This window comes from Paecilomyces variotii (genome assembly GCF_004022145.1).
Source record: "Paecilomyces variotii strain CBS 101075 chromosome Unknown C8Q69scaffold_1, whole genome shotgun sequence".
NCBI lineage: Eukaryota > Fungi > Ascomycota > Eurotiomycetes > Eurotiales > Thermoascaceae > Paecilomyces > Paecilomyces variotii.
In genome coordinates, this window is record NW_021167140.1 from 2,262,054 (window position 1) to 2,282,964 (window position 20,911).

At 50.4% G+C, this 20,911-nt stretch overlaps 8 protein-coding genes across 8 annotated transcripts; 4 read left to right on the forward strand and 4 right to left on the reverse strand.

Annotated features, from left to right (window-relative positions):
* Positions 1-47: 47 nt before the first annotated feature.
* C8Q69DRAFT_484418 (putative chromatin remodeling complex subunit) lies at positions 48-4,397 on the forward strand (the record flags this gene model as incomplete). The annotated part of the gene is made up of 8 exons (XM_028631766.1): positions 48-77; positions 152-1,580; positions 1,639-2,241; positions 2,983-3,015; positions 3,206-3,264; positions 3,326-3,399; positions 3,463-3,640; positions 3,702-4,397. 8 exons carry the CDS (start codon positions 48-50, stop codon positions 4,395-4,397), a joined length of 3,102 nt encoding a protein of 1,033 aa, XP_028489227.1.
* Positions 4,398-5,287: 890 nt separating this feature from the next.
* On the forward strand, positions 5,288-6,909 carry C8Q69DRAFT_484419 (major facilitator superfamily domain-containing protein; the record flags this gene model as incomplete). The annotated part of the gene is made up of 4 exons (XM_028631767.1): positions 5,288-5,691; positions 5,754-6,245; positions 6,310-6,451; positions 6,502-6,909. The coding sequence occupies 4 exons, from the start codon at positions 5,288-5,290 to the stop codon at positions 6,907-6,909; spliced, it is 1,446 nt and encodes a 481-aa protein (XP_028489228.1).
* Positions 6,910-7,868: 959 nt separating this feature from the next.
* C8Q69DRAFT_451705 (PLC-like phosphodiesterase) lies at positions 7,869-9,797 on the forward strand. The gene is made up of 2 exons (XM_028629508.1): positions 7,869-8,460; positions 8,549-9,797. Exons 1-2 carry the CDS (start codon positions 8,135-8,137, stop codon positions 9,582-9,584), a joined length of 1,362 nt encoding a protein of 453 aa, XP_028489229.1. The 5' UTR covers positions 7,869-8,134; the 3' UTR covers positions 9,585-9,797.
* Positions 9,798-10,479: 682 nt separating this feature from the next.
* On the reverse strand, positions 10,480-11,282 carry C8Q69DRAFT_503110 (hypothetical protein; the record flags this gene model as incomplete). The annotated part of the gene is made up of 2 exons (XM_028632458.1): positions 10,480-11,079; positions 11,238-11,282. 2 exons carry the CDS (start codon positions 11,280-11,282, stop codon positions 10,480-10,482), a joined length of 645 nt encoding a protein of 214 aa, XP_028489230.1.
* Positions 11,283-11,684: 402 nt separating this feature from the next.
* On the reverse strand, positions 11,685-13,076 carry C8Q69DRAFT_503111 (putative bZIP transcription factor; the record flags this gene model as incomplete). The annotated part of the gene is made up of 2 exons (XM_028632459.1): positions 11,685-12,783; positions 12,856-13,076. 2 exons carry the CDS (start codon positions 13,074-13,076, stop codon positions 11,685-11,687), a joined length of 1,320 nt encoding a protein of 439 aa, XP_028489231.1.
* A 1,878-nt stretch (positions 13,077-14,954) lies between these two features.
* C8Q69DRAFT_396091 (putative rRNA processing protein Bystin) lies at positions 14,955-16,583 on the reverse strand (the record flags this gene model as incomplete). The annotated part of the gene is made up of 3 exons (XM_028627719.1): positions 14,955-15,834; positions 15,891-16,138; positions 16,224-16,583. 3 exons carry the CDS (start codon positions 16,581-16,583, stop codon positions 14,955-14,957), a joined length of 1,488 nt encoding a protein of 495 aa, XP_028489232.1.
* Positions 16,584-17,026: 443 nt separating this feature from the next.
* C8Q69DRAFT_512231 (hypothetical protein) lies at positions 17,027-18,626 on the reverse strand (the record flags this gene model as incomplete). The annotated part of the gene is made up of 4 exons (XM_028633286.1): positions 18,284-18,626; positions 17,857-18,241; positions 17,678-17,820; positions 17,027-17,641 (listed from the first exon to the last, which is right to left on the reverse strand). The coding sequence occupies exons 1-4, from the start codon at positions 18,350-18,352 to the stop codon at positions 17,027-17,029; spliced, it is 1,212 nt and encodes a 403-aa protein (XP_028489233.1). The 5' UTR covers positions 18,353-18,626.
* Positions 18,627-18,851: 225 nt separating this feature from the next.
* C8Q69DRAFT_30195 (hypothetical protein) lies at positions 18,852-20,699 on the forward strand. Its single transcript, XM_028627161.1, has one exon. The coding sequence runs from the start codon at positions 19,027-19,029 to the stop codon at positions 20,410-20,412; it is 1,386 nt and encodes a 461-aa protein (XP_028489234.1). The 5' UTR covers positions 18,852-19,026; the 3' UTR covers positions 20,413-20,699.
* The last annotated feature ends 212 nt before the right edge of the window (positions 20,700-20,911 follow it).

Here is a 20,911-nt window from a genome sequence, read left to right on the forward strand (position 1 = left end):
ACGGCCGAGCTCCCATCGCGACAACTGCCCGCATCGCGTCGCCCAAGATGCCGCCTTTCAAGGATGAGCATATACTGGTAAGTGCAACCGTATTTATATGGGATTTCACGTATCCAGATGATATCCGCGACAGCGCTAACGGTCTCTCCAGATAATTGCGCCAGGTTCGCAAACGACCCTGGCGCAGTTGGGTCTGCCTGAGTCGTTCACCCCTGCTCGCTTTCGCTTTCCTACGCGCATGTTTCCTGCTGAGAAAAAGGGACAATTTGAACCGTATAAAGTACGCGAAAAGCGGGTGGAGGCGAAGTCCGCCAATGGCGCTGTCCCCAAGGAGGATGTCGAAATGAAAGATGCCGAGCCTGCGCAACAGGATAACGCAGAGGGTACGACGAACACCGGAGACGGAAAGACAACAGAGGCAGCGGACGGTTCTAATGAGGCTGAAGGCACTGAAGGTGGACAAGGCACGGAAGAACCAAAGGAGGAAATCATCTACGAGGAGGACATCACATCAGACGAGGGTGCAGTGTATCCGCTGCAGAATGGTCGCATCGTCGACTGGCCTTGCTTTTTCTCTCTCTTAACCCACATCTACAACTCTCTCAGTCCTCCATTTCACACACCCATTATGTTTATATCCGAGCCCGCCTGGTCGGCCCGGGATCGCGAGATCATAACGCAGTTCGTCTTCGAAAAGTTCAAGACTCCTGCCTTCTGCATGATGGACTCTGCGCTGGCCGTGTGCTACGCATACGGAACAGCAACAGCTACTGTGGTAGATGTCGGTCATGGAAAAGCGGATATCACTGCCGTCACTGATTTCTTGGTCAACGAACATGGCCGAGGGATTGCGGTTGAAGGCTGTGGTGGAGAGGCCATGACAGATCGCCTCGTGGAGCTTCTAGGCCCGAAGGGCTTCACCAGGGAGATGTGTGAGCAGTTAAAGAGAAGCAATATTACAGAAATTCTACCCCCTGGGACACCATTACCGGGCACCGCGACCACCGCCATGCAAGGTGGCAATCCCGCTGCCGCGGCCTCCACTGGCGCTGGCGACGGCGGTGCACCGAATATTACTGTTCCTCGAGGACCTGGAAGTGGCACGCAGACAGGGGCCGAAGGCGGAGAGGGCGGAGAGGTTGAGGATGACGAAGGTGTGCTGAATGTGGCTGCGATCGTCAGCGGCAACACGAGCGAGTACCTCGCAAAGAGAGAAAGAGAAAAGCAAGAAAAGGCCGCTGCGAAGAAAGCAGCTGCAGGAGAAGCCAATAAGCCACTTCGACTCCCCAACTCAAAGAAAGAGAAGGCATCGTTCCAGTTCCAAGAGTATGTGAGAATCGAGCCAGAGGAACCTACCGGTCCTACTCGTTACATTCGCCAAAAGCGTGATATTGAAGTTGGCGTTGAGCGTTTCCTGCTAGCAACTCCTCCTGAGAAGACATCTGATCGTTTGAGCAACGGTATCCTCGAAGACATTGCCGCTCAAATTCATCATACCATCCTATCTGTACCGGATGCAACGAAACGCAGTGAGTTATGGGACTCGCTGATCGTGCTTGGAAACGGTAGCAAGATCAAAGGTGAGATATAAACGTTCAGAGCATATCGATGTGATCAGCACGCTAAACTACAGACAAGGTTTTACCCAAGCTCTAGTGGCCACGATAAATCAGAAGTACATACTTTCTCCGTCCGCCACCATATTCACATCCGAAATCCCCTCCAGTTTCTCTACTCCTCTTCCCACTGGTGGCACAAACACTCCCGCTCAGGCTGGTCAGCCGGGTCCTCTTCATCATCCAGGAGGCCATGGTGTCAATCCCCTCCTTGTTGCTGCAACTCACGGCAACGCTCCCGGAAACCCCAACATGGGCAGTGCAACACCTGGAGCTGGAGATCCCAACGCTCCCCTCCACCATCGTTCCACAGGCCACTCCCAGACGCCGACATCTGTCAGGACGCTCAAAGCCCCAGAATACTTCCCCGAATGGAAGGACCAAGGTGGGAACAGCAATGCGCCCGGCGCTACAGGTGCCGGAGGCAGCAACACCGCAGGCCCCAGTGCCCCTGGTGGTCCAGGAGCACCAGGAACAACCTACACTGGCCATGGATTCGAAGAGGCAACCTTCCTCGGTGCCCAAGTGGCCGCTAAGGTCATCTTCGTGGTTGACCAGGGTCTCAGCAAGGGCTTTTTGAGCAGAGTCGAGTACAACGAAAACGGCCCCACAGCCATACACGAATGTGCGCTATAGAGCCCAACCCGGCGCTATCTATAGGCTAATTATTAACCCAGCAATGCTGGGGAGTACGCGAGATATTTCTTCTCGGGTCCTGCCTGTGTTTCAAGTCTATTCCATGACGCACAACCTCAGTTGACGGTGCTTGTACTCGTTGATGCTTTTTTTGGACTGTTTTATCTTATTTCGTCTTTTGTACTCTAGGAAGACTCAACACAAAAAAGAGGCTTGAGGGATTGGTGGAGTCGGGCGATTTTATTGCTCTCGTCGGGTATTTCCAATCAAGCTACATCGGACAGCTGAGTTCTTGACGAATGAATTATTTTAACTTTTTATTAGTCTAGGCCTTTCTGTGTAGAAGTGCGTATCATTAACCTTAGTTGCTGAGTGGGCGATATCAAAGTAATTCCTCATTTCCAGTTTCTTAGTTATTCCCTCGCCCCTTAACCAGGTTCCATCTTTGTAGGATATCGTGTATCGTCAAGTAGTTGGTTGATTCATGGATATATTGTGCTTTACTAAGCAAAGTAATACTCTACCTAGATATTTTGACTATCCGGACAGAGTCGAAATATGTATTTGGTCAGGATGCTTTCTGCTAAGAAAGCATCAAAGAAAGCCCACGCCTCGAGTCGAACAAGAGATCTTCTCATAGATCTCTGACGAGTGAGACACTCTAATAGTTTTAGTATAGTAAGCTTCCCGTTTGATTTTGATCTATATAACAATGCCACGCGATATGTAGTTTGTATGAAGTCACGTGATCCGCCACATACGAGTCAGCATACAAATCACATGACAAATTCCGATTATCTAACATCGCCGCATCTATTGCGGCTTCAGTCTCCGTCATAACGAGTATTCGCGAATAATCAAGGCCGCCTACACTTGCTACGGTTATCGCACGTATCCTGCCTTGTATACTGGGAAAAGCTGATATTACGAGCTTGGTTTATCACTTCCGCCAGCCACAATGCCGCGGGCAGAAGCTGGATCGACCAAAGCGATCAGCAACAAGATCAAATCGGTATGCGCAGCTGCCTCTTTCCCTGGATTCTGAGCGCTGGGGGGCTAACTCTTGTCTCTAGAAAGGTCTAACACGTTTACGATGGTACTGCCAAGTCTGCGAAAGGGCTATGAGAGATGAGAATGGATTCAAATGGTGAGTCGGGTCCCGAGAGGAGACAGCCATCGATGCAGTGCTAATCCTTCCTCGATGCAACAGCCATGTGCAGAGCGAGAGTCATGTGCGACAGATGCTTCTGATCGGTGAAGATCCCAAGAAGTACATCGACGACTATAGTCAGCAATTTGTGCGCGATTTCATCAATCTTCTGAAGACAACCCATGGCGAGAAGAAGATTCATATCAATCAGTTTTACCAGCAGGTTATTGCTGATAAGGTACGTTCGACAGGATCTCTATGCGGCAGTGGTATCAGTTTCTTTACTGACAGTATTCCAGAACCATATCCACATGAACGCCACGAAATGGTCCAGTCTGACACAATTCGCCGCATACCTTGGACGAGAAGGCATTTGCCGCGTGGAGGAAACGGAGAAGGGTCTTTTTATTTCTTGGATTGACAACAGTCCGGAGACGCTCAAACGCAGAGAGGCTTTGCTTCGAAAAGAGCGACAAGACAAGGGCGACGAGGAAAGAGAGCAGAAACAGATCCTGGAGCAAGTGGCACGGGCGCAGCGTAAGCTGGACAGTAACCGTTCACCTTCGCCTGAGGCCAAGCTGTTGCAACGAAATGAGGGAGAGAAGGTGAAACTATCGCTTGGCTTTGGTCAGAAGGAGCCAGCAGGAAAGAAGTCTGAATCTCCTCGGGACGAGCTTCCTCCTGCGGAAGGAAGTGAGAAATCGACTACCCCTCCGCAGACGACCAGTCCTCAGGCTGCATCGACAGAGGCTCAGGATGCTCCTAAACCTGCGGTGAAGTTGTCTATGTCGATGGGAGATAAGAAGCCAAAGAACGTCTTCGCTGCAGCCGCCAAGAAGAACCCCCTTTCGGGCAAGAAAGGACCTCTGATTGAACAGCCCAAGAAGATGACCGAGCAGGAACGGATCATGAAGGAAGAAATGGAAGCCATGGAAAGGAAACGGGCCCGTGGTCCACCTGGGTTTCCTCATGCCAAGCGCCAGAGAGTTACCTGAGCTGGTGCACATGGAAATGTCAGCCTAGGCCGGCTCGTGAGGGACATATGCCGTCCATAACGTACACGAGCTAACTGGGTATGTCGAGTAAAGAAACCTCCATGTCTAGCCACCGTCGGATAGCCTCACAAAGCCTCAGAATGAACCGTGGTCATCGATTGACCAGAGTTCTGTCCTGGTAGGAGACCAGTGGCCCTCGCGAAAGGGAAATGTTATTACTGGTCGAAACGGTTCCCTTGAGCTTTGTTACTCGCCCAGGGCCTCGAGTTATGAGTCTGGGGAAACTGGGGCCCAGAGAGAATCGAACAACCGTCATTGGAACGGACAGGATAGAGACACTGGATTTATAGCAGAAGGATAGAAGTTGTTTTCAAACAGCCAAGCTGCGATATTCTTAGTGCAGGGTTGAACCAACCTTTTGGTTGTGTATCCAAGGCGATCAGGAGCTCCGCGCTTCTTTAGATAGGCTCACGAGAAGATAAAGAGATATTTTGGATCCCACCCTGAACCTGTGCATAATGAGTAGATGGTAAATAGACTCGAATTCGCCTTTCTGATATTAACATATATTGCCATGATTCGGATCGAAGCCACCATAAGAAGTACCCGTTCGCAGATAAGTACAGCGGGCCGGATCCACTGCTAAGAAAGCTTGTTTCGGGCGAGTCTGAGCGGCCCGGCCGTGTCTTACTTATTGGTTATTATGATCCCACGAAAGAAACGTCCTTCAATACTCAACTAGCGACGTCCTCTCAATTAAAAGGTTTTCTCCTCCTGAAATGGTCCTGCTGTGATCTCAACCGAGGAGACTTTCACTCCAGAAAAAGCCTTCTGCGATTTCCAGCTTTACTGTTTAAATCGGCGAATTAGTGCAGCATCTAGGCATCAACATGACCGGTGACCAAGAGACTCGCCCGGCTTGGTCCCGGGCTCTTCTCAAGGTGACGGATGAGCTGGGTCTTGCTTCTGTGTGGCAGTCATCGCGGGATGTGAAGCTGCTCTGTCTACAGCGCTTCGTCCGCCTCTTCGCCTACGGTGGATCGACCTTGATTCTAGTATCGTACCTATCCGCTCTGAATATCTCGGAAGACCGCGTCGGTCTCTTTATGACTCTTACCCTAGCAGGAGATGTGGTCATCAGCTTCTTTCTCACCCTCTATGCGGATAAAATGGGAAGGAAGACTGTTTTGGCTCTTGGTTCGGCGTTGATGGCGTCCAGCGGTGTTATCTTCGCCTTGTTCTCGGATTACTGGATTCTGCTGGCCGCTGCCGTTTTTGGCGTCATTAGTCCGAGGTCTGTTTCCCTTCATGCCTATTAATCGTCGTTGGGATTTTGATACTGACATGCCTTTTCAGCGGAAATGAAATTGGTCCGTTCCGCGCTGTGGAGGAGTCTACGCTCGCTCATTTGACACCGCATGAGATCCTCAGTGACATCTTCGCGTGGTACTCTTTGATCGGAACCGCAGGAACCGCTTTAGGGATGATTACCAGTGGATGGATCATCAACTGGCTCCAGGCATCTAAAGAGTGGGATTTCATCTCGGCTGCTCGAGCCATTTTCTATATCTATGCCATCATCGGAGGCATCAAGTTCATCCTCTCGCTTGCATTGACTTCCAAAGTTGAGGCTGAGAAGAAGAACAAGAAGCCTCAGAGACCGCAAACCCAGCAGCAGACACCTAATGAGACCGAGCCATTACTGGGTGAAGCTGCCGACGAGGCACCCGCCCAGCCACAGAGAAAGATGCCGTTCCTGGCATCTCTCGATAAGCAACTTGCCTCTCTTTTCGTTCAGCTCGCTGTTCTATTTGCCTTGGATGCGTTTGCGTCCGGTCTGGCACCACTGTAAGTCTGCCCTGGCAGGGTGTGGGAGATTTAAATAGATTACATTATACTAACCTAAAGCCAGGTCATGGGTCACCTACTTCTTCAAGAAGAAGTTCGACATTCCCGAAGGAAAGCTGGGTTCGATCTTCTTCACTACAAGCATCATTTCTGCGGCATCTATGTTGGTCGCTTCCTCCATCGCAAAGCGGATTGGCAATGTCAAGGTAGGCTCTCTTCTAATTTGTACGTACAACACGAACTGACCGCGATACAGACCATGGCTTTCACACATCTTCCATCCGCAGTGTGTCTGGCTATGATCCCGATTCCATCCTCACTGCCGCTTGCCTTGATGTTTCTCATCCTGCGTTCGTGTACCCAAAGCATGGACGTCGCACCACGGTCCGCCTTCCTGGCCAGCGTTCTCCCGTCGGACAAGCGTACGGCCATTATGGGTGCGATCAACGTTGTCAAGACCTGCGCCCAAAGTCTTGGTCCGTTCCTTACCGGTATCCTCGCTAGCGTGAACCTCTTTTGGGTCTCTTTTGTCCTGGCGGGATCGTTGAAAGCCATCTATGATGTTGGCATCTTGATCAGCTTTGCGGAGCACGAGATGAAGCGGAGGAAGTCTCTGCAGCAACGGACGGAGACTGAACGCGATGGAGAGGGAGATGCAGCATAAATGCCGTCACAGTCGACTTGTACAGTTTATGTATATATAGCAGCGACCTGGCCCATTCCCATTCGACATTTACTCCAATTAGGGCCAGGGTACTATCCTACATCTGTATCAACTCGCACAATTGTATTGCATGTGGTATTAGAATTAGACGGGGCATTTGACCTGTAATAATATAGGACAGTATAATTGCAGCGACCTGCTTCGACGATAGATCAGCATCTCAGCCCTGTACCTATTAACTAAACCCCGCCAACGGACCTTGGGGAGAACCGTTCGATCCCCTCGTGAATTATGAGAACACTCTAGGCAGATCCATACTGAGGTCCCCGAGTCCCGTTCTGAATGTCACTCCTCGATTGTGACTGGTCGACTCGACACGAAAAAAAAACCGACTAGAATCTCCGCGGGTTACGCAGCGTTGAACTTAAACTATGGGAGATTTATTTATAGTGACGGAATAGATAACAGAAGGGGAGAAAGGAAGAAAAAAGGGAATGCTGACGCGTGATGCATGTCTTTGTTTCCCTGTAGCAACTAGCAATTAACTACATATGTATGTACGATGTATACTACTGATTAGTGTTGCGGGAAATCACGGCAGATGCAGTCAGAACTAGTAGACCACGAATTGCCTACCTAGGTAGGTAGAGTTAATTGACTATCAAGCCATCTTTCCATCTTTTCAGCAGTCTTTTATTTCGTACTCCGTACAGTATCCGCATTCCCCAGGCTTGGAATGGCCGTAACGAAACGACACCAGAAGCGTCGTCCGCTCCGAAAGTAGAAGACGATCTCCGTTTCTCCACCTTGCGCCATATGGTGCAAAGCTTCGCCTGTTGCTTGTCTTGAACAAGCCTTCGTTAGTTACATGGCCGTAGCGTGGTTGATCTCTCGATCCCGTCCGTGCCGCTATTGGTGTTCTCCGGAAAAAAAGGACTCGATTGAGGCATTTAACCTGCAGGCTCTGGATTATTGGATTTGGATGTGGCTTGACCCTTCTCGTTTTCCATTTCTTTCTTGACTTTTTTTTTGGTTTCCTTTCTGCCTGGAGCTTTGGTTGGCGTTAATCATTACTACCTACTTGCTAAATAATATTGCAGACTCCAGTTCCCTGAAGATGGAATTAATATAGGATCTCACTGAGAGGAATAACTTTTCTCAATTTTTAATCCCCAAGGACGAAACAAAGTCGCAACCTCGTCCAGCAGTATTAACAACAGTGACAATGAGTCCTTCGTCCAGTCTGAGACCCTACGGGGCTTCAAACGAATCTTCACCCAGCGCCTTCCACGCCATCCCTTTACATACAATCCGGGAGGAAGCGGCTTCAGACGCTGATATCGACTCAGATGAGTCTGCTGAGTCTGCTGGATTCCTAACAGCGCCGAGAGATGTCTATCGCCAAAAACGCCCTCGCAGGGTATTTACCACGTATCGCTCCCTACCATTCTGGCAGTGTGGGCACGCATCATGCCATGCTCGACCGTCCTCTGGAAGAGCTCTACTCTGCAAGTTGCTACGACGGCCTTTTTTGCTTCTGATCCTGTTTCTGTAAGTTCACACTCTCTCTCTTTCGCGGATACCCGTTGCGTTTTTCTTTCTTTCTCCAATAATCAAATATCCTGACTGTCCCATATAGAGGAGTATTGAAATTCTGCTCCCTCGCATGGGACGCCCTAGTCTATCTCTTCCCCGACAATCTCGACAGTCAACTAGGCGCCTGGCACATCCCCGGGGGACGCTACTCGATATTCTCACACTGGAGCACCCATGGCGTGATCCCTGTTGGATGCCATTCACACAACGACTACTGGCGAGAGATCCCGCTGCGATCCGCCGTAGACGCGGGCTGTATCGGTGTCGAAGCGGATATCTGGCTATCGGATAACGACCTGTTAGTCGGCCATACTCGATTCACCCTCCACCACGACCACACTCTTCGCAGTCTCTATCTCGATCCCCTGCTGGATATCCTCGACAAACACAACACGCCCTCTAGCCGTCTGCAGCCGCGGCGGGGAAATGGCTCCGACTTAGCTGGCGTCTTTGCCAACGATCCTTCTCAGACTTTGGTTCTGTTGCTCGATTTTAAAACTGACGGCGACGTCCTCTGGCAACATGTCGTTGATCAACTCGATAGTCTCCGTCAGGCAGGGTACTTGACGCACTTTAATGGTACGGCTGTCGTGCAACGACCCATCACCGTCGTGGCAACGGGGTACGCACCATTCCATCTCATCGTAGCAAATACCACCTATCGAGATATCTTCCTCGATGCGCCCCTGGATAAACTACGATTCAGGGACCCATCCCCTTTCGACCAGCCAGCAGAACAACAAGAAACCGACCGAGAAGAAGAAGAAGGAGAATACATTTCCGAAGACTACAGCCTCTCCAACAGCTACTACGCCTCCGTTGATTTCCGCAAAGCAATCGGTCCTCTCTTCCACAATCGCTTCTCGCAAGCCCAGCTCGAGCTCCTACGAGATCAAGTCCGCGCAGCTCACACGCGCGGTCTCAAGGTTCGGTATTGGGGCACACCGACTTGGCCGCGCGGTCTACGGAATCATATCTGGCATATCCTGGTGCGCGAGGGTGTGGATTTGATTAATGTGGATGATCTTCGAGAGGCGACGATGCAGGATTGGAGGAAGCATCGGAGTTGGTTTTCTTAGTTGTAGCGAGTATATGTGTGCGGGTGGAGTTTCTTTCTTTCTTTTTTTTTGTTTTTTTATGTTTTTAAAGATGGATTATTATTGTAGAGTAATGAAGGTCACATGTGCGAAATCTGAACTGAACCTGTGTGTATAAATAAATAATGAATATGACTGTTTCACAGAATAATACCGTTTCTCAGAGAATCGTATCATTCCCAGCATGAATCGATCATCATCCTCCTACTCTAATCCCATGTATTCGTCCTAATTTATGGCTGCGGATTCATTAACTCGATTGTAGACAATATTCCCACTAACTCCCTCATTTAGTTAACTATCTTGGTTAATTATCATCCTTGACTTTGTTTATCTATCTATCAATCAATTTACTTCAGCTCGCTCTCTCGCCATGATCAGGAATCGCAATGTTACTGATTTCGAAACTTGGAAATATATCTTATTCTGTAGTTAACTATCATGTACGCTGATATAAAAACAGATAGAACTAATTATAAACACGAAGCGCCGTATCGCCATCCAATCCTGAAAAAGAAAACACAAATCGATGTATCCGCTGAGTCAGTCAGTCATTCATTCTAGGCCTGAGAGCGAGGCCAGTAGGCTTTTTCTTTTCTTTTCTTTTCTTGTAGTCGTGATCATCTGCGGTTCTCTCCCGGATGTTCGTCTCTGAAACGATGTGTCCCATTATGGGACTCGAGGGAAGTGTCGCGGTGAAATATCTGAATATCTCCTGAGGATGAACTGTAGAGCAATATGCAATATCGTCCCACTGTCTCAACCTGATACCGACGTGAACAAATCCCAGAATCGAATCGAATCGAACCTCAGCAATATGCAGAGAGAGTCACACTCGCATATCCTCAAAATAACGAATATAAACCTTTCCCCCAGGCTAAGAACCAGCCCTCAACGCCCTCAACCTCGCACCCAACGCATCCTCCACATCCGCATCCGCATGCACCGGCTCCGCCGCCGCCCTCTCCCTCACCTCCTCCTTAGGCGCCGAATCCTGCTCGAGCGTCATCCTCAAATCCACACCAGCCTTATCAGCCAACTTCTGCATCAACCGATCCACCTCCTCCTGGCCCTCGGGACCGTTCTCCTGCATCGACACCCCCTGCGCCACCTCCTCGATGGCATTACTCGCAATCTTGAAATCCTCCGACCGCGCCAAGAAGTTATTCGCATGGGACAGGAGGTTCTCCAAATTCACACTCCTCGACGCTGCTTCTAGGCCCTTACTCGCGACCGCGAGGGTGTAGGCCGTGTCGCGGGTGGATTGGACGGCTTTGAGCTCGTTGATGATCACTTCGGCGTGCGCGGCTTCGTATTTCAGTTTGATTTGGCGTTTCTTTTCGCGGACGGCGGAGCCGGCGTGGATGCGCGCGATGTCGAATTCGCGGTTCTCGATCGCTCGGTCGGCTTTCTTTTCTTCGGCTTCGGAGGTCTTGCCGGCGCGGATGGCTTCTTTTTTGAGCCGGTTCATGTGCCACTGTATAGATTTGTTAGTGTTTCAGTAGTAATGGGTGATGTATTGTTTTTGGAAGATCGTGGAGAGGGTGATGATGTGACTTGACACACCCCTCATTCCCGGACCTGGGGTATAATGAGGGGAAAGAGGAAGAGCACGCGGAAAGACCAGAAACTCACTTGCACTTTGGCACGGGCTTCGAAGATGGGATCTTGCCGAGGCATGTTGATAGATACCTACGGCGATGATCCAGGGAGAGACAGATGGATGTGTTGGGAGAGAAGAAGAGCAGTCGAGATGTGGCGAAGACGTGATACATGGTCGATCCTCGTCCGTCGGAGACGTCCGCCGGGTAAAGAAAGACGACTAGACCAGCACGGGACTTGGCAACGCAATTATTCTTTCTGCCTGAAGATGAATCAAATAGATATCGAGAAATTCAATTCAAGCATCATATTAACATGAAAAAATGACAGGTTATCACGTCGAATGTATGGAATTAGTTCAGTGAATCAAGCATATCATATCGTACATACAACACCATACATGACTACGAACTACAGTTGGAACACAAGTAACAGTAATAATTAATAGCAAGTAGATTTATGTAGTGTACAACCTAACAACTAACAAGGCTTTCCCATCAGCAGCGACGTTAATGTCTGGCCGCCGTTCAGACCCCACGAACTCCGAGTACTCCCATGATAATCTTCGTAGCCAGAGTGCCCACTCCGCTTTGCCCGTTCTATATCCCTGGACCGTCGCTTGAATTTGCTGGACTTCCCAATACAATCAATGGCAAACGCCATGGTCAACAACAACTCCCAATCCGGCCGGCCGGACCGGTCACCGACGGGCGACCAGGCCTGTCCGGCGAAGCGCTCCCTAACCGCTAGCTGCAAGGTCTTGCCCGTCGCATCACGAAGCGGACGCGCCAAGGCAGGGCTGCAAGCCAGAAGTCTGGTGAGAAGCTTCTTCCGAAAGACCGATCGCCGGGTCTGTGCCGGAGAGGCCGACAGGCTCGGGGTCGAAATCAACCAGAGAATCAAAGGGAAATGCCGAGAGATCTCCTCCGGCGAGAAGGTCAAGGGCGAGCCCGTCTTCAGGGAGCGGAGAATCCGGCTCAGCGGGTGAATCACTGTAGAATAGGCGGCGGAAGTCATCGTCAGAAAGAGGAGCTGCATGATCACGTACAGCGTCCGCTGGAACGCTGGATCGGCCGTCAAAGAGAGAGAGCGCGCCTGCGGAGCCTTCGAGGCCGCCGACTGACACTGCAGGTCACACAACATCGCTGCAGGATGTTGTGTCAGGTCGGCGGCCTCAGCCAGATCCGAGGGCTTCAGGCTGGGGGGGTAATCGGTGATGGAGGGGGTCGGGAAGGGGATGCGGTCGAGGGAAACGTCGTCGCCCTCCTGCTTGAACAGGGTCGGGGTCAGCGTGGGCGAGGCCGCACTGCTGGGGACGGCCTTGGGGGAGTTGCTGCGGGATCCACGAATCTCGGCGGAGAGCTGAGCAACCTGCCGGTTAAGGCGACTGTTCTCTGCTTCGATCTGCGCGAGTCGCTGGAGCAGGAACTGGTTCTGCTGCTCCATCCGTTGCTTCTCCCCCTCGAGTTTCTCGACCTCGAGCCTCTTGCGCTCCCGGGAGGTCTGCGCTGCCGCTCGATTCCGCAGGACGCGTTCGATGCGGCGCTGTTCTTTTTCATCTTCTGTTTTGGCTCGTTTTCTGGGGCACAGTTAGCGGCGCTGGGTTCGAGGCGAGGTAATATTTATATAGTCGCCGTGACGGGATGCTCACCTTGGAGGTAGGTTGGTCTTGGGAACGGGGAGCTCCTGGCCCCATGATTTCCGCTTCTTGACCGGCTTCTTTTCCTCTGTCTTGCTGTCTTCGGCCTTGGGCTCTGGGGAGGCGGAGAGAGAGGTATCGGCGGGGGAGATGGTCAGCTGGGGCACGTCCGATCCTGGCGTGGAGGGCGACGGGTCCAGCGAGAAGAGGTTGTCGTGTTCCATGGTGTCCATGTTGGTTCTATCCATTCTTTTTTGTCTATCGTGAATTCCTTAGAGATTCTCGATCATACAAAGAAAGAAGAGAGAGACGTCTGGTAGAGATGATGGAGACGATCTAATGGGCCATCTGCCACGGTGTCATCACGACTAACCCCAGGAGGGGGAGAAGACAGAGAAGATAGACAAGTTCCGCTAGCTGGTCGAGAAGAGGACACCTGGCCAGAAGGAGTGATGGATAAATGGCCGCCTGGAAACAGCAACTTGATCTGGGGACACGACGGCCTTTAAGAAAGGCCAGCGTGGTCTCATCCAGGGGTGAGCCTGGTAATCATCATGTACTGTACTGTCACGTAACAATGAGACTCCGCCACCGCCTGCTCTTCCGGTGGATCCGGAACATCTGGTCCGTCGCCGTAGAAGGACGCCAATTGGTTCTAGCGGCCCCTGCTATTTTTACGTTACGCACGCCGATTACGTGCTGGACCGGTTATATGATGACTGCTATTATTATCAATTATCATCATCATCATTATTCTCCTTTTTATTATGATAATAATATCATTGTATTGGGGTCAATAGATCCCTCTTAAGTTACTCTTCACAACTACTATACACTCCTACATACCTCGTTCCCCAGTGGAATGTTGGGCAAGAGCAGATACATCCATCCATTCATTCATCCCATTCTCATTCCCACTCTTATTCTCCCTTCTCCACTCTTTGTCCCCCCTCCTTGCGGCATCTGAAACAGTCGGATTTCAGCTCTGGTCTGGTCACCCCTGGTCTAGTCTAGTCTAGTCTACCGTATTCTAGTCCCGCCCCCGTTCAGCGGCAGCCTGATCGCTGATCGACCAGATCAACTACTGTATCTACTATCTATTCTACTTTAGACAACGCTCGAGAACACACTAAGAACAATACCATTCTACACCGATTATTCTCTAGTAATCACTCTACGGGAGGATACTGAGTTATTATTATTATCATTATTATTACTTTCGAGTAACTCCGTAGTACGGAGTATTTGTAACTAGTAATGGATAAGAACAGTTAATAAGGGGTCTATCTTACGTACCTCTGTCACGTAACTTGATTGTAGACCATCCCCCTCAAGGGCGGGAAAGGAGGGGGGCAGTGTCGATCGCGCCATGGAAGTACTACCATAACATGAATTCAAATATTACCTGAACCAACACTCGCATATTGGCACACACACACAGCCTCTTAGAAGTCAATAATGTAATTAATTGATTACTGTGTTGAACACTGCAGCAGAGTAGTTAACTATGGTAGAATGCCTTATGGTATTCAGCCCCCATTCTTCCGATCAGTGTCCAATTTCTCACGTCATTCATCTATTTTGGATTGTCATTGTCCCTTTTTATTCATCCGATGAGGAATAACTGATTCAGTGGTGTGCTATTCTAAGCACTTACTCGAGAGTGCAGCACCCGGTTTCTAGTAGTCGAAGTGCATGCATGCACTTGTAGTTAGTTTATGATATGGATTAGTTACGAGATACAAAGAAAAGAGAAAAGAAAAGAAATAGTGGCTCAGTACTTCTTCAGTTCAGCATATGCATGGTCATTTCTCAAGTCAGTCGGTATGTCACACTGCCAAGTTAAGTGATGTAATATATATAATAATGTAATGTTTCGAGGCCAATTCAATAGGAATGCTTTTGTGTCTAGGATGATCGTTCCATTGTAAAATAAAACCAAGGGCCATTGAACACCGCTGCGAGGTATATCAGGAAAACGTAGTAAAGAAAGTCAAACATGTCCCAATCAGATCGCACAAACGCCCAGTCAAGCCATGAGAATGTGCCGCATTTCTATTCCGTTGCATTCAACAAATTCCCTGCCTTCTCAATTCGAGTTTCTTCCTCGTCTAGAGAGCCATGTCCATCGTGTCATCGCCTGCATCGCCCGCTCCCTGTCCGGCTTCCGGAGCTACAACTCCCCGGCCTCTGCCTGCCAGCAGCTCGCGACGCACCTCGGGTCCTATATCCTTGTGGCCCCGCACGAGCAACAGGTCCAGCAGCGCCTCACGCTGGTCCTCCGTGATGTCGTTGCGGTACCGCTGCGCAAACACCAGCAGCGACTGATGCCACAGCACCGGCAGCTTAAAGTTCTTCGCGGCCGCCGCAGACGGTGTCTGTCCCTGCATCAGCGTATCCTCGCTGTTGTCCATCGCCCGGAATCGAAGGAAGTGGAAGACCAGAGCGTCAATGACCTTGTACGGCAGCGCGTACTTCTTCTCCAGGAAGACCCGGATGAACGTGTTGACCGCGCCGGTGCCCTCGGACGACAGCGACGCCGACGTCTGCTCGGCGGAAATGTCGCACATGCGCAGCAGTGCAGCAGCCGAGTGCAGAACTGGAATCGACACACGGGCGATCACAGAGGAAATAATGTGGGCTTCGCGAAGGGTGCAGGTGCCGGTGCCGACGAGGGGGAAGAGAAGGCCCTTGAAGAAGCAGGCCGGCTTGTAGAGCGCTTTCTTCAGAGCGTTGTAAATGTGCACATTCAGCTTCTTGGTCTCGTGGATGTCGTGACGAACACGGTCCAGCAGGACGATATTGATAAATTCCTGGGCCACAACGGGCTTGTGCGAGATGAAGATTTTCGTGCCGGCGTAGACGGCGTTGGGAGACCAATTCTCCGGTCGGGTAATATCAAGCAGCGTCTGCCATTGAGGAAGGGTAGGAAGGATCTTGAAGGGCTTCGGTAGCGGGCCGGACTTGTATCGCGAGAGAAGCATACCGACTCTGGATGAACGTTAGCATCCATGGCTCCGGATGACAGTATATCTATCTATACTTACTTCTCATACACCTCCACTGCCTTGGCCGGGATCTGGACAGCATCCTCGGGCAATCCACCGCCCTGGATATGCGGTCCGGTGTTTCCAGCCTGCTTGGCCTCGTACGCGGCAATCTTCTCCAGGATAAGATCTGTCAGATTCGTGCCGGGACCTTCGTCCTCGTCTGCTGAACGAGGGTTGAAGATGGGGTCCTGATCACCACCGGGAATAAACTTATGGAACAAATCGAGGTCGTTAGGGTCGAGTTCCTATGCTCAATTAGCATCTTCTTCCAGTAGTGAACGGCCTCTATACGCAGGTGCCCGCGATATATGATAGCATTCAACAACATACCACTTCCTCGACCTCCTCCTCCCAATCCTCCTCACCAAACTGCGCACCATCATCTGACATATTATCATCATCTTCAAACCGCGACTCGAAGTGGAATGCAGAGTTTATCTTCGGCTCCGTCTCTCCCAGCGCGGCCCTGGTTTCCGCCGCATCCTCATCGGCGAGATCCTGACCGATCTGCAGGATCTTTCGTGATGCCTTCGCATCGATGTAGTGCTCGCCCTCATCATCGCTGGTCTGCTGCGACTTGCGTTTACCGGAAGATTTCGTACGCAAATGTCCTGTCGCAACCAAATCGTCGGCGAGCGGATTGTGCCTGCGGGCAGCGGCCGCGGAGCGGGAAGAAGTAGCCTTGGGCATGGTGATACCCTTTTTTCGCGTTCTCCGAAGGGGGTCCGGAGATATTCGAGATTCAGTATAGATGTGACCCCGTTCAGAAACACAGACTCTTCTTTTCGTCTTGCTGGGAAGAGCAATTCTGCTGTCTTCGTCGCCGCTTGCTCCAATCTCATGCCCCTCAAAATTGTGTGTAAATTTTTGGTCATGTGACTTTAAGCGTTGCCGTAGTGCGGGCGGTGAGAGCCCGATAAGCCAACCACGTGACAGTATACAGGCTAGACCCGTTCGGGTTAGAGGGTAGGTAGGGCACCCCTCTGTCAAGATCAGCGATTGTAACCCTCGGAATAAGTACTCCGTACTACGAATGGTATATTCGCGACAAGTATCTCGCGATCATCTAAATATATCTAAGTGGTAACGGATGAACTGGCCCGCAACAAAAGTCTATGTAGCTATTCGCCGGATCATACTGCCAGTTCTTCGACAAGGATTCTTTGGATTTCGTCCAAATATGTCTGAATATCACTGGGAGATTCGTACCCGTCATTGAAACTGTAGACCAGGCGGAGGCTGTCCCGAAACGTGTAAACGAAAAACATGCTCATGCCCAAAACAACATCGACTCCGATTTTCACATCTTTAACAGTGAAAGCGTCACCGTACGTGCGCTGCAGGTGACGCTCAACTATACCTAAGCTACTTACCAGTGCGTCTCTGGAGATTGGCTTTTCAGCGAACTCTGGTGTCTGGACAGCGTCGAGCATGCTGCGTGTGAAAGGCTCCTTGAGTCCTAGGTTGTCCGGGTTTCCCTTGAAGGTATTCTTATAGTAGTTGTCCAAGAGATATGCTGTGTCCCAGAAGGAAGAAGGAAGGTCCATCCGAAAAGCAAAAGGTGTATAGTAGACCGAGACAGCATAGGTGCTGGTACAGTACGGCCCTGGGAGATATGGTCGCAGGTTGAACTGGTTTGCGGTCACATATTGCGAACTTTTGAAGTTGAAATCCCCATGCTTGACGACCATTTGGATGTATGCTGCATGTATAGCAGCAGTGACAGTCACACCTTTATCTTTACATGCCTTGACAATGGCCGCAGTCATGTTCGAGGGAAAGACAAGCTCCGTGTGCTGACATTGACCGGACGGTGCATTTCCGACCTTCGAGACAGGGCCAATTCCGGGAAAACTATCAAACCAGTCTGCAACGAGAGTGCGCACTTTCTCGTCCTTCTCAGCTTGTTCTGGGTAGCCCAGAATTTCTTCCGTAGTGGGCGCCAGTCTGGTATGCTCGTCACCGAACTTGATATCCTGCGCAGGAGCTGTCAGGGCGCTCAGGTATCTGTGCCAAAAGAGCAGCACGCCAGTACCATCAATCAAGTAGTGGTGAGCACGAAACACAAGCTCGGAAGACTTTGGGATATAGTACAGCGTCGCCTGTTTAATTGGTGTGGCTTTCCGGTACAGTTCCTCTGCGTCTGAAGCTGATGAAACAATAAATGTTGAGGTAACCCATTCCTGTAAGGAGGTCTCATCTGGCACCTCATACACCAATTTCATGCCTTCGACCGTCGCCGCTATCTGGGGCTGTTCGTATCGTAGTTGTGTCCAGGCGTGTTTTAACGCGGACTCCGCATCGGTCAGATCAGTCTCGATGGTAAGCTTGGAGTAGAGAACATAATGCTGGCGGCCGTCGCACAATCATCCCGAGAATGCCCCGGCGACGACAAAGTAGCCTTCAAGGCCGTCAAGAGGACGCTCCCACCGGTTGTATGATGTATTTGACCAACCCATGATTCCTCCTGTATACACTCTATGTGCGATTGAAAGCTATCCCAGTCTTGAATTTCAATAGCAGTGTGGCACAATAACAAGAAATTCTGAAGTTGAAAATGAGAAATGTGCCGAATCTTATGGTACCGAAGCAATAGTAAATGTTGAACCTCTAGCTGGTAGAGCGAGTTGCTTGCCTGACTATAGGTCTAGGGTGAGGTGATATGTTTCCTAGACATACAAATAATCTAGCTTCTAGTGATCTACATACTAGCTTCTGGCCCCCAAAACCAAGGTGATGAAGCTAAGCACGAAGAACAAGTTGTAAACGGATGATATTACAGATTACCATGCGTGTGGCCTTTGTGCAACGACAATAGGGATGATTGTCAAGCTTAGCTGACGACCCGATAGCGGCAGGTGGCCTAAGTCTTGGTTTAATGTCAATGCGGCTGACTCGATAGAAAGGAAAATACGCATAATTAATGCGAAGCCACGATGAATTCTGTGCACTACAGTTAGTTGATAAGTATAATTTGACTGACTTTCTATCTTCAGCCTGTTGCAGTCCGATATCAGCCCCCTGCCCCGCGTCAATTATGCCGCTGCTTTAGGCAAGGCCACCTGTAAGGAAATATAAAAGCTTATCCAGAACGAACTAGAGTAGAAATATAGCAATATTATACAAGGCAACCATGCCGTGGAGCCAAAGTGAAGATAATGTCTTTTCTCGCCCCTTGGGCGAGAACGAGACTTTCCTGAAGCTCATCGGTGATTCAGGCCTTAGTTTGCAGCGTGAACACTGGGCAGTCAACTTCACGGCAAAAATAGACACAACTGGCTCTTTCGATGATGATGATGAATTCCTCGCTGCCCAGCTGCGGCGGGCCTGGGCTCATTTGCGCTTCCAACATCCCAGCCTGGCAGCCGAGCCGGAGGGCAACCATCTGCGGTATACAGTGCCCCTGTCCAAGATAGCGCTCCAGGACTGGGTCGACAAGACATTCACAGTGGTATCAGATGCACCATCTACGTCTGAACTCATCACGACACTAAAGCCTACGCCATATGCACAATTGTACTTCTTGCCCAAGAGCCGCGAGATCCTCGGGCACACAGCGCATTGGCGCTCCGATGGAGTTGGAACGATGATGCTTCTCAATGCGCTTCTGGAGCTTTTAGCACGGCCAGATCTACCACAAGATCCATGGACTGCTCTCCCGTGGGGACAAGAAGTTGGTTCCCTACCACCAAGCGTGGAAGAAGCAGCTGCAGTACCAGAGGAACCATCAAGCGCGCAAGCCGCACAAGGAAGAAAAGCCTTCGAGACGTTTGGTCTAGCAGCAGGCGCTATAGGGATTCCTTGCCTGGGGGACAGCACTACTATACCAAGGGGAACCCGATGTGTATGCGTCACGCTGTCACCACAGACAACCGCAGCAGTAGTGGAGGCTGTACGATCCCGAGACCTGAGCGTGACCGCTGCTGTACATGCCAGCATCGCGGCAGCGAATTTCCAACTCGCAGACCCATCACAGCGTGATAGACACTACACCAGCACAATCCGGTTCACCCTGCGGCCATATATGCCAAAGCCATACAGTGGACCGGAGTATGCCTCCATGCTTCTGACAACTGGATGGATGGCACAAGTAAGCCCAGCAGAGAACTGGGCAACGCATGCGCAGAAATATCGGCAGGAATATCGCACAGCTATCTCGCCAGAATACCTGGGTGGCCATCGCGAGTATGCACGACTCCTATGCGATCTACTACGCAACAGTCCTGAAACAGAGGAGAAGCCACCTAGCGAGGTAGATATAAGCAGTATCGGCGTGATCGAAAAATGGATACGCCGTGAGTACGGCACGCCGAATTCGTCCATTCGAGTGCAGGCAATCAGCGTTGGGCTGGAAATGCTGACTCGGCAGGCTGTTTGCTTTGTGTGGACTTTTAGAGACTGTTTGAATTTGCAGATTGTTTATAACAAGGCTTTCCATGCGCCAGAACAGATGCAGGCCTTTGCAGAGACGACCAGAGCTGTGCTGTTAAAAGAATTGGGAGTGATGGGTACGGATTGAGCGGGAATTGATTTGTATATACTTCAATCTGGGGATATATGCTTGTTTCCAGAACTTGATGTCTACTGCTCTCGTCTTCAAGATCTGCGACATGTCAGTGTTCTTCTACGTCGTATACCATCGTCTATTATAGTCCGCTCAATCCCGCAGCTAGGACTGGGACCTATCTGATCTGCTCAACAAAGCCATGGACGATTTGGTCCTCGTAGACACCATTATAATAGCGCCCTCAGGGTGACCTGGATAATGGACATTGCTTATAGACCTAACAATGAATAGCAGGAGAAGAGGATATCGCACAATATCCTTTCAACAAACAAGGAATTAGAAAGAACAGCGCTAAAAGGCAATGTCCTATGTATCTATGCCAGGCTGATCATTGTACGGTATGTTGTCTAGTGATGAATGAAGAGGGGTGCTTAGCAAGTGAAGCTGGAAGAGTGAAAGACCCGCGTGAAGGGGAACACACTCACCCTGAAAGGGAAAAGCTCTATCTAGT

What these genes read in the sequence shown, in the direction of transcription:
- C8Q69DRAFT_30195 (XM_028627161.1), top strand. Translation starts at nt 19,027, where the DNA reads ATGCCGTGGAGCCAAAGTGAAGATAATGTCTTTTCTCGCCCCTTGGGC.
- C8Q69DRAFT_451705 (XM_028629508.1), top strand. Translation starts at nt 8,135, where the DNA reads ATGAGTCCTTCGTCCAGTCTGAGACCCTACGGGGCTTCAAACGAATCT. An exon ending in TTGCTTCTGATCCTGTTTCT is followed by an intron (nt 8,461 to 8,548) that starts GTAAGTTCACAC and finishes TGTCCCATATAG; the next exon opens with AGGAGTATTGAAATTCTGCT.